Source organism: Monodon monoceros, unplaced genomic scaffold, assembly GCF_005190385.1.
Source record: "Monodon monoceros isolate NGI ecotype Baffin Bay Population unplaced genomic scaffold, NGI_Narwhal_1 Super_Scaffold_15, whole genome shotgun sequence".
NCBI classification, from domain to species: domain Eukaryota; kingdom Metazoa; phylum Chordata; class Mammalia; order Artiodactyla; family Monodontidae; genus Monodon; species Monodon monoceros.
In genome coordinates, this window is record NW_021703771.1 from 46,030,282 (window position 1) to 46,046,757 (window position 16,476).

A 16,476-nucleotide genomic window follows, 5' to 3' on the forward strand; every position below is an offset into this window, starting at 1 on the left:
ACACAAGCACATATATCACAAAATTCCACTCTAGAAAATCCCACACCACACCCGTAACTCACCTCCACTTTTAGTTTTTCCCCAAATCTCTTTTCCCAGAGGTAATTGTTCCAAAGGATCTGAATAATAATTCCTTACAGCTGTCCATATCATATATGTTGAAAATGGTTGTAAACCTTCAATAAGGGCTATACTCTGCTGAAATTCCTGTAATTAATTTTAAAAAATCAGTGTCTTATTTTTTGTACAAACGGGGAGAAATTATTTAATCAAAGAGAAAAAAACTAAAAGACTCAAATATTTTTAATTCATCTTTAAATCTTGGATCATGAGTGACAATCTTCACTGTCCTAGTCTGCCCAGAATGTCTCCAAGAATAAATGCCAAATGATTGGCAGCCTCAGTCAGTTGTGACATAATCATTTCACTTAGGATGCTGAATTCCCAGAGCACACTGTCTCATTAGCGTTGCATTAGAAATTCAGCAGGAAGGTATTGTAAGGATCTGACACATCAGTGAATACAATAAAAGAATAAGCTACATTATCTAATCATTCTCAGAAATAAACTTTAAGAAACTAAAAGGGCTTTCCTTACACTAATGGTTCTCAATTTTCGTTACACTTTGGAAACATCTGGGAAGTTTTAAGAAAATACTGATACCTGGGTCCCACCCCTAAAGATTCTGATTGCATTGATCTGAGGTGAAGCATGGGCTCAGAAATTTTAAAAGCTTCAATGTGCTGTCAAGTTTGAGAACCACTCACTGCCTTTGGCCCATATTAATCATTATGAAGACAATAAGAGATAAGCTCTAATAAGAGAAATGATAGAAACCCAATCTTGGTCAGCCAAATGATCCAATCTGTCTCTGAAACGACTCCTGTTAGAAATGTGTAAAGAAAGGTTAAAATATACAAAATTTTAAAATAAATAAATTTTTTTTTTTTTTTTTTTTTCGCGGTACGCGGGCCTCTCACTGCTGTGGCCTATCCTGTTGCGGAGCACAGGCTCTGGACGTGCAGGCTCAGCGGCCATGGCTCACGGGCCCAGCCGCTCCGCGGCATGTGGGATCTTCCTGGACCGAGGCACGAAACCGCATCCCCTGCATCGGCAGGCGGACTCTCAACCACTGCGCCACCAGGGAAGCCCAAAAATAAATACATTTTTAAAAAATAGACAAAATAAAGGAAGTTACAAGAATCAGAAAGAAAGTGTATAGTGCTTAACCTCCAATAGATGATGGTCAATTTCACCTTTTGACTTGATTATAAAATAAGCACAAAGAAAAATACTGGATACATACAATTCCATCTCAAAGACAACTGGAACACCCAGGCCAATGATGGAATAAATTGTCTCCATTCATTCATTCAAGAAATATCTAGTAATGCCTATACAATGCCAAGTAGTATGCTAGGTGCTAGGAATACAATGATGAATAAAAACGTAGTCTCTGCATAACAACACATTTCACAACATATAGAAAATAAACAAAAATATAATGTACAATTTTTATATTAGCTACATGCTATGGAGGAAAGGTATACAGAAATGTTCTTTCTGTCCAGTTCATTTCTTACCCCTCAATCTGCTGGAATGGCCACAAAAACAAGTCTCTATCACTTTCTGGGGATAATTAGATAATTAGGGAGGGAAACAAACCCAGCTCTTTTAGGACACTCAGGAAACAGTCACTATAAGGCAATCTACCGACTGATTAGGGTTAATATATTTCCTTGAAGCTTAACTTACTCGTAGACAAGAGACTAGATAGAACACAGTATGTTTTTGTTTTTTTTGCATCTTTATTGGAGTATAATTGCTTTACAATGGTGTGTTAGTTTCTGCTTTATAACAAAGTGAATCAGTTATATGTATACATATGTTCCCATAACTCTTCCCTCTTGCGTCTCCCTCCCCCCACCCTCCCTATCCCACCCCTCCAGGCAGTCACAAAGCACGGAGCTGATCTCCCTGTGCTATGCGGCTCCTTCCCACTAGCTAGCTACCTTACGTTTGGTAGTATATATATGTCCAAGCCTCTCTCTAGCCCTGTCACAGCTCACCCTTCCCCCTCCCCATAGCCTCAGGTCCATTCTCTAGTAGGTCTGTGTCTTTATTCCTGTCTTACCCCTAGGTTCTTCATGACATTTTTTTTTCTTAAATTCCATATATATGTGTTAGCATACGGTATTTGTCTTTCTCTTTCTGACTTACTTCACTCTGTATGACAGACTCTAGGTCTATCCACCTCATTACAAATAGCTCAGTCATCTGTAAAAGTTAGCATCACAGTGTGTTTCAGAACATAATATAGAAAATACTATGGCTGAGGATTTTATATCAAAAAAAGGCACCTTGTGAAAAGACAAAGACAACGGGCTCCAACCTTACCAGCATTCTATCTTTCAGTTCAGAGCTGTTCTTCCTGTCATTTACTTCTTTGTAATAAAGCAGGTATGTGGGAGTGGGACTGGTGATGCCATCCCACATGTGGTTTGTCTGGACAGGTGGTAATCTGATTGTGAGGCTGGTATTAGTGGTGTTAAGTATAGTTGGCTCTGCAATATCTGAAGCTAGAGACAGAAATGCTCTATCTAAAATAATAATAAAAAGATTAAATATATACACATGTATGTACAAGAGAAACAGCAGATTTATCTAACATCAAGGATAATATCATATTTTCTTTTTATTTAACTGACAAGGTATGGTACATTGGAGTGTTGGAAATGTTATTCAGGACAGGAAGACACGTTTTTTTCATACGTTTTGAACATGTTAAACGCCTGGGGAAGAGTACAAAATAACTGGTAATTGCTTACAATTTCCAGCAGATGGAGCTAAACTACCCTTAATTACGTACCTAGACAGTGAATAGCAAAATAAGTTGACCCTTTTTTATTTTGAAGAAAGTAATGAGAGCATTATATCAATCATATTTTTCAATGAATTCCTATTATGAAAACTGATGTTATCTTTAGGACTTTTATTTCTAGGGATATGCGTGTGTGTTCAAACTCAAACAGATATTGCATGGATTTTTTAAATCTCTTAAATGAATTATTTCACCAAAATATGCACTCAGTTTATTTATAAGTTCTCCCATGTTTTCATATTGTATAACTTATGTATTTTATAACTGAATACATTTAAGCAAAGAGGGTTTGTTTTACTCATTTCTCTCCCTCTCTAAGAGGGAATTATACTGAATTTAGAATGACATTGTGACTTTAATGGCAGAGAGAGCTTGTTGAAAAACTCAGAGACCACTTTAGGTTTGAATGTCACCCATGAGGCTATGTAGTGCTGTTTTTGTTTTTGGTTGGCTGGTTTTTATATTTCAAACATTTATTTTATTATGACTCTCAGCAAAAAATACATAGTCAGTTCTGCCATAATGTGATACATGCATTCCTAAAAGTCATTGCATTATACAAAACCCAGAGGATGTGTGGGGAAAATAGAGTGAAGGGCACAACACTAAAAAACTTCATGAGTGACACATTAAACAAACAGGAGAGAAACTTAATAAAAATGGTAGCACAAATGTACACGTTAAATGGTTGACATATCTAATCCTATAATACATAGGCATTTTACCTTGAAAAAGACCTGAAATTTTATGCAAAGCTTTTTGACACCACTGGGAGGTCTAAAATATCATCAGGGGAGAAAAAAGACAAAAAGAAGGGAAATTATGGGACTGAGAAGACAAAGAGGATAGACAGAGAAAATGACAGGACAAGGGTTTCCCCGTGTCTAAAGTAGCCTGCCACAGCCCAAGCCATGTATACAGATAGAGATAAATTGTGACCCAGGGCAAACAGCAATCACAACGTGCACCAAACCCTGACCATTTGGAGCAATGCTGAGAGCACAACGAAGAGTTAGAGGGACAGCCCTGGAGGAGGAAACATTATGAAATTTTCCTGACCCTAAACTGGGAGAACAAGCTGATTAAGTATGTGACTCTCTTACCTGGAAAAGGCTGCAGAACTGAACTGTAAACCAAGATATGCTTACTACTTAGGGCCTCCACCTGGGACAGGATGGCCCCATTGCTTTTCTTTGCCTGATAAATTTGTGTGCTGTCCTTTGCTGTGGAGATCCAATAGAGAAATTGTCCATCCACAGTCAAGCTAACTAGCATTTTTCCTGTTGATGAAAAAATAGAAAAGAACATAAAGAACAAAATACATATCTGACATTTTCTACTCTAAGCAATGTGTGAAATCCTTTTTCTATAGCATAACTGAGAAATTTTGAATCTTTCTATTATTTCAATATGAAAAAACAATACTTTTATGTCATTAGCCTAAGGATTTTACAGATATTTTCTCATTTTAGCTCCATATCAAGCCAACAAAGCAAATACTATTATTATTAGCCTCATTTTGTATAAGTGGAAACTGAGGCTTCCAGGGGTTAAATAATCCCCTCAAGGCCACAAAGGTAGTCAAGGGCAGAGCCAGGATTTAAAGCTTACCTGTGTGATTCCACCCCAAACAACACCAACTGAAGGGAGGTATTAGCTGAGGCACAGGGCTCAGCGCCTTGCTCAGTATATTTATCAATGATTTAGAATGAATGCATAATAAACACATTTATCAAATTTGCAGATAATACATGATTCTTACTGTCACTAGTACGTTCAGTCTTTGACTTATTCAAAAATACCACAACAGAATCGTGAAATGGATTGAAATTTAATAGCAACAAATATAACATTCCTAAATTCAAGGTTAAAACTAAAACTGTAAATAAGGAACGAAAGAAATTCTGGCTTAATAATAGTTAACATGAAAAAGACTATGGGTTCTTCAAATGGCAGGCAGCCCAAAGACCTGATGTCGCTTTTAGCTCAGTAAAAGAAGACCTAGGAAGTCACAGGCCCTCTGTGCTGACCAGAACATACTGAAAGTACAGTGAGTCATTATGGGACAACATTTAAGAGAACTAAGCAGCTAGAGCGAAACCTCAGGAGGGTGAATAGGGCAAAGAAAGATCTAGAAGTCATACCACCTAAGGGGTACATAGAGATACTTGAATTTTTTCCTCTAAAGGAAGTGCTTAGCATGGGCTATGGCAGCTGTTTCCACATAGTTGAGTTGCTATCATGTGGAAAGTGATTGATTTATTCTTTGTAAATTTAGAAGTCAGAACTCAGGCCAATGAATGAGAGGAATGGGGAGAAAACTTCGGCTAAACATAAGAAAAATATCTAGCGTTTAGAATTGTGCAAAAATTAAACAGACTTCCTTATAAGGTAGTAAGTTGTTTTATAAACAGGTGCTCAAAGAAAGCTGTTTTGGTAGAGGGGATTTCTTCCAATATTATGTCAGCTAAATGATCTCTAAAGTCATTTTAATTTTCTAATTTTTGGATTATGGATTTCAGTTGTGGCTTCATGAAAGACTGACTAGTTCTATAGCTATAAAATAATGGCCCATTAGATAACTCTTATGTATCAGATGTTAAAAGAAAAATTATTCTGACACTTGTTTAAATGGTAAGGAAGACTTTAATCAAGGCTGTTGCAATATTGCAGTAGGGGAGGGAGACGTGCACAACTCCAAAAACAACAAAGACAACTGGGGGTTATAGCCAACAAGCAGAGGGAGAGAGCAGTCAAGAAAATTACTAAGAGGAGACATCAAGGGAGGGGGATTCTTGCTAAACTGGCCTCATAGGATTTTTGGCCAAGAACATCAAGGGTGGGGGTGAAGAACTTTGTCAGATACCAAGATGAAAGCTTCTCTCTAAACTGATTTGGCAAGATTCTTGCTGAAACTGGACTCAGCAAGGATGGACAGGGAAGACCAAGTTTGAGGCCTAGTTGAGAAAAGGGATCACAGGAGCGTAACTAAAGTTTGATCTGGGAATTCCCTGGTGGTCCAATAGTTAGGACTCTGGACTCCGTGCTTCCACTGCAGGAGGCACGGATTTAATCCCTGGTTGGGGAACTAGGATCCAGCAAGCTACTCGGCGTGGCCCAAAATAAAAAAAAAAAAAGAGCAATTAAAGTTTGATCAAGGAAAGAGGCTTTGTCACACATTCAACAGAATCAAGTTATTCTCCTAATAAGAGAAGTTCAGAACATTATCTCCACTCTTAATCCCATTGAAAGTACATTGGAATTGCTTCTAAAAGGCTCTGGGGGCTTCCCCGTTGGCTCAGCGGTTAAGAATCCACCTGCCAATGCAAGGGACATGGGTTCGAGCCCTGGTCCAGGAAGATCCCACATGCCGTAGCGCAACTAAGCCTGTGCGTCACAACTACTGAACCCACGTGCCACAACTACTGAAGCCCGCGTGCCTAGAGCCTGTGCTCCACAACGAGAGAACAGCAATGAGAAGCCTGCGCACCACAAGGAAGAGTGACCCCCACACACTCGCCGCAACTAGAAGAAGCCCGCACACAGCAAGGAAGACCCAACGCAACCAAAAATAAATAAATAAATTAATTTTTTTTAAAAAAAGGCTCTGGCTGATATGTCAACAAAACCGTACATGCAGTTACAATACACAGACACACACACATTTGCAATTTCAAAACTTTACTATATAAACCAGCAATACCCAATATCACTTTTAAAAAAATAAATTTATTTATTTATTTATTTGTTTGTTTTTGGCTGCATTGGGTCTTTGTTGCTGCACACGGGCTTTCTCTAGCTGCAGTGAGCGGGGGTGGGGGGCACTCCTTGCTGCGGTGCTCAGACTTCTCACTGTGGTGGCTTCTCTTGTTGCAGAGCACGGGCTCTAGGCACATGGGCTTCAGTAGTTGTGGCACATGGGCTCAGTAGTTGTGGCACACAAGCTTTGTTGCTCCATGGCATGTGAGATCTTCCCAGACCAGGGGTCGAACCCGTGTCCCCTCCACTGGCAGGTGGATTCTTAACCACTGCGCCACCAGGGAAGGCCCCCCAGTAGCACTTTTGATGATGGAAATATTTTACATCTGTGCCGCCCAATACAGTGACCATTAGCTGCTGTGGGTTTTGAGCATTTAAAATGTGACTAGTGTGGCTGAGGAATTAAATTTTGAATTTTATTTAATTTTAATTAATTTAAACTTAAATCACCACACGTGATTAGTGATTGGATAGTGAGGACTAGACCCTTAAGAATATATGGGGGTATTTAGAGTGGTTTTTTTCTTTTGCAATTACTCCTAATTAGAAGACTTCCAAGTGACTTTAGACTTTCAAATATTTCCTCCACAAGATTGTGAATTTCAACAGATAGACCTGTCAAGTATTGACCAAGTCATGCTGAACGTGGAGGCAATGAGATCATCAGCATGGGGGTGCAGTACTGGTGGGAAGATCAGGGATGCTGTACTTTCAGATACCAGCTCCTCTATTAACTATGGCCCTTTGGATAAATTACCTTTCTCAGCCTCAATTTCCTTATCTGTAAAATGTGGATAGTATCTACTTCACTGAGGTGTTTTGAAGATCAAATGAGATGATACATTTAGTAGCCTGCTTAGAACACATAGTTGAGCTCAATAAGTTGTAGTTCTACTGTTAATTATAAAATAACAACATAAAAAGCCCCCCACAGATCCAGAAAATTATGTGAATGCCTATGTACAACTTGCCTGAAAACAACTTGAATTCTACAAAAACATTTGGCACAGTCTGGAGCAAATACTATATATATATATATATATATATACACACACACACACATACACACACACATATTCCTTTGAGTATAGGTTGAATATAACCCCTTTTTAATGGGACAGGAGGGGCTGCCATTATTAGTGAAGATCTACTACACACACACGAGTGTCTTACCAAGCAAAGCAGGCATGATGATAACTTGCCAACATTGACATCCTTCCAGATCCATTGCCCAGATCTCTTGCCCTTTGACAAAGTATATCCGTGGTTTCTTTAGGTCAGAGGTATCAATAGTCATTGCTCCACTTAACTCGAATTCAGTCACATTGCAAGAACATTGGCTTCTTCCATTTGGATGGTTTATGGCTGGGGGTTGCAGAATTCGTTGCAAGGTCTGGTTGATAATACTGTAGTAGAACATCTGAGATCCAAAATCAGAAACTTCTGTCCAATACAGGCGACTATAGGCACAAAAGGACACTCCAACTTAATGAGTAAAACATATCATTGCAAATATCAGTTTCTAATGAAGACCAATCATTTCTAATGATTGTGGGGACAGATGCCACCTTTGGAAAGAACATGTCCCAGTGTTCAATAACCTTCTGATGGAAGAGATCACAAGAAGTCTAGTTTGTAGCATTTTCCAATGATTTCTCAATAAATGTGTTTGCAACGAAAGCCTTGGACTATAATGGCCTTAGGCATTGTATTAAATGGCTCATTACTGGCTCTAAATATGAAATATATTTTTCATCAACACCATCTCCATTCCCTTCCTCTCAAGTTTGTTTCTGTTTCTTAATACTAGTTACCAATCTAGTTTCAAGATAGACTATAACCATGCTTATGGCACAAACAAAATATAACTCTTCAGCCGGAGAAACTGCTATTCAGTTGCTGAATGGAGGCCTTAAAATTAATCTCATAAGGACATTAATTAAAGATGGATGAGCCCAGAATAGCATTTACTATGGAAAACATACTTCCTGTCTATCTCCTGCTCATTTCCTGCTGCCGTCTCAGTACCCTTCTTGTCCTTACCAACTGGGGATATTATTAAATTCACTGGTGTAAAAATATCCTTTGGTTTCCCGCTGGTAATTAACCTAACTTTAGGTTAGTGGAATTGTCAGTATGGATTAATTTTATACATTGGTGGTTGTAGGCTCATCATTTATATGTAGAATTACTATAAGTTAACATCAAGAACATTAAGCATCTTACTGTCCCATCATTGACTCTAATATTAAACCAAAGATACTACATTAAATATGTCTACGTCTATTTCATCACCATAGAAACAGACACACTTCACATACCTTAAGAAAGGATATACAGAAAAAGAGATTATTGTTGAATTTCTGTTGCAAATTTTCAGCTTCCTGGGATATTTCACCTTGTTTTCAAGATCTACATCAAATATTTGCGTTCCATTTTGTGATTCTTTCAGCACAAAGTAGAGGTGCCTTGAAATCCAGTCAATTGTAATAATTGTGATATCAAAAACCAGTGCATCTCGGAAAATCTTAACAACAGGTAGAAAACACAGCCAAGAAGATAATGCTCATTTTCTTCAACTCTGAGGACTTTTTTTGTAGTCACTCGATTTCTTATTTACTGCACTTCTCTTCTGTAATCCAAAATCTCGGTAACTCTGGACTGTGTGCCACTGTAACACTGGTCCTCTTCTCACATTGTATATTTTCCCTGGTTAATTTCAACTACCACGGCTTCAACTGTAATCCATAGACCAGAGCTACAAATTCACATCTTCAGGCAAGATCTCTCATTGAGCTACTGCTTCAAATATCAAACTGCCTACCGAACATCTCCAAATGAATGATCTCAGAAAACAAAATTCATCACCCCACCCCCCAAACCTCCTTTTCTCCTGCATTTTATATTTTTATGGATTTCCAACACTCACCTGAAGAGCAGTCTCGACAACTGTGGTTGCCCCTTGACTTCTTCCTCCCATTACTACCCATAGCCAATTAGTCCCATTTTAAATATCTCCTGAGTTTGTCCTCTCCTCTCTTACCTCAGTGTCTCTCACTTCCTGCCTAACATTTCCTGTCTGGATTCCTGTGATAGTTCCCGATTGCCTCAGACTTAACCTTCTCTTCTTTGCTAACAGAGAGGTCTTCCTAAAACAAACCTTCTCTTCTTTGCTAACAGAGAGGTCTTCCTAAAACAAACCTTCTCTTCTTTGCTAACAGAGGGGTCTTCCTAAAACAAACCTTCTCTTCTTTGCTAACAGAGGGGTCTTCCTAAAACACTACTTGATCATGTTAATGACCCACTAAATTTCTTGAATGGCTTGATGTTGGCTTCAAAATTGACACTCATCTCCTTGGCACCGTAAAGAAGGTCCCTTATATTTAGGCTCTTGCCCACCTCTTCAGCTTTACCACCTGCCTCTTACTCTGCCCTGACCCCCACCTCCATTCCAAGCTCCTAGTTACAGCTCCCCGAACAGGCTATGGCTCTCTGGTTTCCCGGACTTTGCTGCTCCCTCAGCTTTTCCCCACATTCACCTGGTTCATCTTATTTGTACCCAAGATGTCTTTCCACTCTACCACCACCACCACCACTCCATCCTGGATGAAGCATCCTTTCTCTGTGATTCCACTGCATCCTGCCCTCAGCATAGCACTTACAGTCTTCTGCCTGTCTTCTCCACTAGCTAACACTCAGTGAATACCTACCACATTCCAGGCATTGTGCTAAATGCCTTACATGGATTAGCTCATTAATCTTCACCCTAAGATGAGGGACTATGCAACCATAGTGGTTAAATAAGTTGCTGATGGTCACAGTTCTAGCATGTAGTAAAGTCAGAATTAAATTCTAGGTTGTCAGGTTTTAAGGCTTACCCTCTTCATCACCATGCCATACTGTCTTACTCTTGTTAGACTAATACTAGACTGGATTTGTTCAAGGACTGTGACGTTCTGTTTTACCTCTATCTCAGGTAACACAGTGCCTTAAGCCCAAGAACTGTTTGCTAAATTAAGCCTGAATCACATCTGCACAAAACATAACCTGAATTCTTTTGTGACTAAATATACAACATCTGTCCTTTTCAACCATTCTAATCTTAATGGCTCAACCACTGGCTCGTCATTTTCATCACAGCGTTGTGTGATATGCAAATACTCCACTTCCTTTCAGAAGAATTACATAGCGAAATACCTCAGAGCTGGACGGACTGTGCATGTTGAGGAGGCAGAGTGAGTCTCCCTGAGTGTAGTACGCCACTGCATCATCAGCCGTGTAGCCCATGGCACCAACGTCGCCTTCTGCCAAAAGTGTCCATACAACTTGATTTCGATCCATATCTAACCAAACTATCTTGTTGTCAAAAAAAGTTATGAGGTATGGAAATGCATTGATCTCTAAAAACAAAAAACAAGTAGATAATATGTATGAGAAAAAGAACTTTAGCAAAATCCCTTGATTCAACATCAGGCCATTTTGAAATCCGTGAGTCTCCTTTGGACTCATTTACTACACCCGTCTCAATGGCTTCTGCCTGGGTGCTCTAAGCCTAGGTTTATTTAAGCATGTTTGGTGATGATGAAAATTGATTATTTTATTTGACTTTAATTTCAGCTCAGAGATAGCACTTGGGTATCCCTGAGAATACTAAGGGTCAAAAATGTTTTTAAATCACTAGTTGTTATTTGCACAGGTTTTAGATAATAAATACCTGATGTTTTGGACTTTACTATGTCAGAAAATGGTCCAGGTCCTTTGGATGTGAAGACTCGAACCTAAAGAAAGAAAAGGATACAAAAATGTGCATTCAAAAGTGTCCTCAGTGACAACAGTTAAGTTCTGAGACTGATAAATTATTGAATGTTTCATTTCACAATTATGAGATATATCATGAATAGGTTCAGTTATTCACATCTAAGTATATAGCAAAAAATTACCAAGAGGAAAAATATTGTCCCAAACAATTTTTGGTAGGATTGTTTAATCCAGAAAAGTACAAAGTAATGGCACAAACCTCTATTGCAGAAGATCTGAATTTCTATAAAAGGTCTTTAGCTATTTCCAAAATTAAATTACAGTGAACATTTAACAGAAACAAAACCATACAGATTATGGTAAACTTCCACTTTATCATGAAATCAACAAGAAGCTTCAAATAACTAAATTTACTGTACTTTTTTAAAAGAAGATTTATAAAAAGAAAATAGTAATTAACCCTTATATTTGAAAATGAGTTGTGCATTTCAAACCACTTTTACGTATATTATCTCTTTTGATCCTCACAACTACTAAGAGTAGAAACTGGACAGAGATCATAATTAGGGGAGGCAACCTATCCGCAATGACACATGTAGAAACTGGCATAAAACTAAGTCTTCTGAGGTCTGTATGCTTTCCTTCCCACTGTGCCAAGCTGCGTTCTAACAGCAAAGTTTTTTAAAACAATTTTTATTACATGTCTCTTATTATATAATAATTATTTCCACTTCCAAAATTTGCCTGTGTTCTATAGCCTAAAAGAAAATTGCCATCCATAATGATGGCCTTGAAAGATAGAACCTCAAGTGCCCTCTCAATCAACAAAACATTGGATTATTTTTATTATACTTCTAGAAGTAAATCTCTTTTACTATATTTTGTTTATTACTATCTGTGTATGGTGTGCGTGCATGTGTGTGTGTTTATCATGGTGCATATATATATCAATCAGTCTTCACTTTTGCACTGGACCATGTTAAGTAACTCACGCCTATACATGCAGATCACTTTGCAAAGCTCTGTGGTGACTGAGATTTGAACCAATATAAACATATAGGCAAATACACTTAACCAGACTATTTATTTAACTGGAACACACATAATTCTTAACAAATAGGAATGTGTGTTATCTTTAACTTTTATGTACAACTGTTTTGATTAGTATATGTAGACCTAATATATTATCAAAATAATTACAGAATTAGAATTTTACAAAAAGAAAATAGATCCTCTGGAAACCACAAATCTCTAAAACACTCCCCAAAACATTCTGTTCCCCAAAATGAAATGGAAAATAACTCTAAATATGTACAACCTTGTCACCAACCTGGTATATAATGACGATGTGAAAATCATGAGGCTATCTACTATAAGGGGAAAGCTATGTCATATTATATTTAAAATGCCAAAATAGGTGGCAGTCGTTTTACCTTTTGACTCCTACTCTCTCCGACTTTCTCCTCTCTCCGCAGCCAGGTGATAAATGTGAGATGTCAACTACCCAGACCCTCAGCTTTTATTTCCTTTAGTAGCTGCAATTGGGGGCGTCCAGATGACTTCCAGCAGTTGATGTAATATAGTGGAAAGGACTCTAGAAGCTAGACTGTAGCACACCACTTCCCAACCACGCAGCTTTGGTACCTCACTGATACACCCAGGGACATGGCTTTTTCTTCACAATGTGAGGATCAAATGAGATAATGAATATTAAAGCACCTAGTGTGGTACACGGCCTATAGTTGGTGGAGCCAAAAAATAATGTTTGTTCTGAATCTGGCAAGAAAATTGTCAAGATGTCCTTTACCCTAGCTGTCCCCTCTCCCTTCTGTACCTTTGCTGTCCACTTGACCTCTGTGATCACGGCGTACATGAAATTATTGACAGAGCGGCAGAATTCTTAACCTGGTCCTTTAATCCACCTTTTGTCTACACTATTCAGACCCCTGTATCCCTGTTTTCACGCTCATACCTGGAAGGCAACACTGTACCCAAGACTCATACCCTCAAGTTGAAAAGACATCACTGAGGAAGTGACATTGACAGCAATCCAGTCTTTGAATGTTTTGTTTGTGTCACTTTGGTTGGATATTTGATAGAAAATTTCGAATCTTGTTAACACACCATTTTCATGCTTAGGTTTATTCCACCTAAATTCCACCACAACTTCATTCTTATTGTGGTATTTTTCACTTGGTAATATAAATATTCTGGGATTCTCTGGTGCTGATGGAACTGAAAAGCAGAGACACAGGGCAGAAAACAATACAAGGTCAACTTCTATCACTCATGGTGAGGGTGCAGAGCAACTGAGTAATAGATATTTCTCATTCCTGACAGTTAAGGTATATCTATCTTCTTCTTAAAGATCTTCAGGAGAGAATATTCCATAGATTTCTTCAGGAACCTATCCTGATATTTCTGCAAATCTTCCTTTTCTCCAACCCAAATCCTACTTACTACCACTGAGGCACACCTTTCTCATCTGTGGTCTGTATACATGGAAGCTGGCTAGTTCACCTTATAAAATACAGTATTTACTCTCACTCTGGAGGTGGAAATGGCAGTCACCAGGAAGGAAGACACTATCTCTATCCAGCCTTTAGCCAGTTCTGGGTGTAAAATACAGCATATCCAGGATCTAGGCCATCTCACCGTGAACCCTCTCTGAGAGTATGGCTTAGTTGTTGCCATCTATTCTGGAGCCACATCAAGAAATTTAGCCTCTCCCAATCCTTTAATTAATTTCTCTCTCTCTCTCTCTCTCTCTCTCTCTCTCTCTCTCTGTCAATCAAGAGGAATTCCTCTGCCTGATTTCCAAGTCATTCCATCCAAGACATCCCTCTTCTTTCTTAGGATTCCTCCATAGGTCCCCTCCCACTCTGCCGCTCCAATCACATTGCTCCGTAATGTTCAACACTCACATTGTTATCCAATCCCCAGACCTTCTTGCATTGTATTTACACGGGATAAACCTCTTCTTGCTTCATGCCTTAGAGCCCAGCTAAAGTTTCCACTCCCCAAAGGCCTTCCCCAGCCATACAAGCCTGCATGTATGGCCCTCTCATAAGAATGCTGAGAGGCAGCTTGATAGAGGTGAAGGTTTCATAGCCTGCTTATTCACTCTATGCCACTGCTACTCAGTTGTCACTGTCTTATTTCTTTTATCATTAGCAGCGTCTGCGTTTATCTCTCTACTGTCTTATGAGCTCCGTCAGAGAGAAAGCACCTTTTCTTATTCCTTATTAAATCCCCCCAAATCTAGTAAAGGACTGGCACACAGTAAGTGCTTAATAAATATTTGTCAATTTGAATAATTTCCAACTATATTGTAAACTCCCCGAAGTCAAGGGCCAAATCTTATCCTTTTTCCTTATTTCAGAGTGTTGATGGCCCCTAGCCCCCAGTGCATCCCCTGATAGTCAAGTCCATTTCCACAGAAGAAGCCAACCAAAGCTGCCATCCCAAGACAATCTCAAAGAGAGCATACCTGGATCCAAATGCTAACTGCTCCACAACCTGCCCAGGCTCCACTATGTTCCTGTTATGAGACTCATGGATAAATATTGTTGATAAAATCTTAACAGTTTAAAAAAAAATTGCAACAGTGAACGTACGTCTGTTTATTGAGCTCTTACTGCCTGCCAGGTCCTGTGCTAGGAAGTTTATATAAATTAAATCAACATGATAAGATCACTCGCCAGTGTCTGCAAAAATGACTGAATGGAGATTTGAAGAAACTAGAGTGAAAAGTCCAGATTAAGCCCCAGCCCTGCCACTCACTAGCTAATTTACATTGGGCAACTCCTAGGCTTCCATTTTCTCTTAGCATAACCAAGATAATAACATCTGTCCTACCTACCACAGAGATGACACAATGATGTTGAGGGTCACTGAAATGATACAATGATGTTTCTGACACATGATAGGGATGTAATAAATGTTTAATAAAGGAGTGATATATATAAACGTGCTTTGTACACTTTAAAGTGATATACACACATAAAGGTGTGGCTAATTTCCTTTTTAAAAATATATTCCAAAGAAAAACATTTTTTAAAAATTTAGAGGGACTTCCCTGGTGGCGCAGTGGTTAAGAATCCGCCTGCCAATGCAGGGCACGTGGGTTCGAGCCCTGGTCCGGGAAGATCCCACATGCTGCGGAGCAACTAAGCCCGTGCGACACAACTACTGAAGCCCACGTGCCTAGAGCCCGTGCTCTGCAACAAGAGAAGCCTCCGCAGTGAGAAGCCCCCTCACCCCAACGAAGAGTAGCCCCCGCTCGCAGCAGCTAGAGAAAGCCTGCGCGCAGCAACGAAGACCTAACGCAGCCAAAAATAAATAAATTAAATACATTTTTTAAAAAAATTTAGACATCGATATTCACCTACAGAAGATTCTGAGTTACCATCTGTGAGAACACCTCCTGGTAAACCTGCCTTCCAGGAAATTTTTACTGTTCTTAAATCCCCTTTGTCTTTATGAAGCATCTCACAAATTACCTGAACCATGTTTCTGCATTATATACATACTGTATATCATTACAGTCAAGTGAAGCAGTCTTTAAGAAATCTTTGAGATATTCGTTAGGAATAAATTATGCAGATTTATTTTAATGGTGCTATTCTAATCTCCAAAAAGTCATTAAAGAGTATTGAATCTAAACACATCTGCAAAACTGAAAGTTACTTTTAAAAATTATTAACTATCCATTCTAGATCATGAAGGTGAGATTCTGTCTTTTTTTTAAAGAGATTTTAACCCCTGTACCTGTTTCAGGTGCTCGCAGTGATAGAGATGTTTTGGGGCCCTTTCCCCAGTAGGTATAAGGAGTGACAGAAAGATTAAATAAGGCATAGGGCACCAGCCCTTCCACAGTAAATACAGGTAAAGAATGTTGTTCACTAGCCAGGAACTAAAATATAAGCACAAAACATTATTTTCTTAGGGAGAGAATCATAACATCTTTTATTCCTAATTAACTAAAATCTTCAAACTTTGGTTCACATGTAAAGTTAAACCTTGCAATTTTGGAAACACTAATGTTGGTAGATTCCATGTTGTTCCACGAGGACCAG

The 16,476-nt window shown here is 38.8% G+C and overlaps 1 protein-coding gene across 1 annotated transcript in view; it reads right to left on the reverse strand.

Annotated features, from left to right (window-relative positions):
* Window positions 1-16,476, reverse strand: part of ROS1 (ROS proto-oncogene 1, receptor tyrosine kinase) — a 112,890-nt gene that overhangs the window by 46,037 nt on the left and 50,377 nt on the right. The window contains 10 exon segments of the mRNA XM_029223909.1: window positions 63-207; window positions 2,398-2,600; window positions 3,985-4,161; window positions 7,360-7,362; window positions 7,814-8,100; window positions 8,962-9,167; window positions 10,838-11,040; window positions 11,355-11,418; window positions 13,371-13,633; window positions 16,169-16,313. Of these exon segments, the coding sequence (XP_029079742.1) occupies window positions 63-207; window positions 2,398-2,600; window positions 3,985-4,161; window positions 7,360-7,362; window positions 7,814-8,100; window positions 8,962-9,167; window positions 10,838-11,040; window positions 11,355-11,418; window positions 13,371-13,633; window positions 16,169-16,313 (1,696 nt within the window).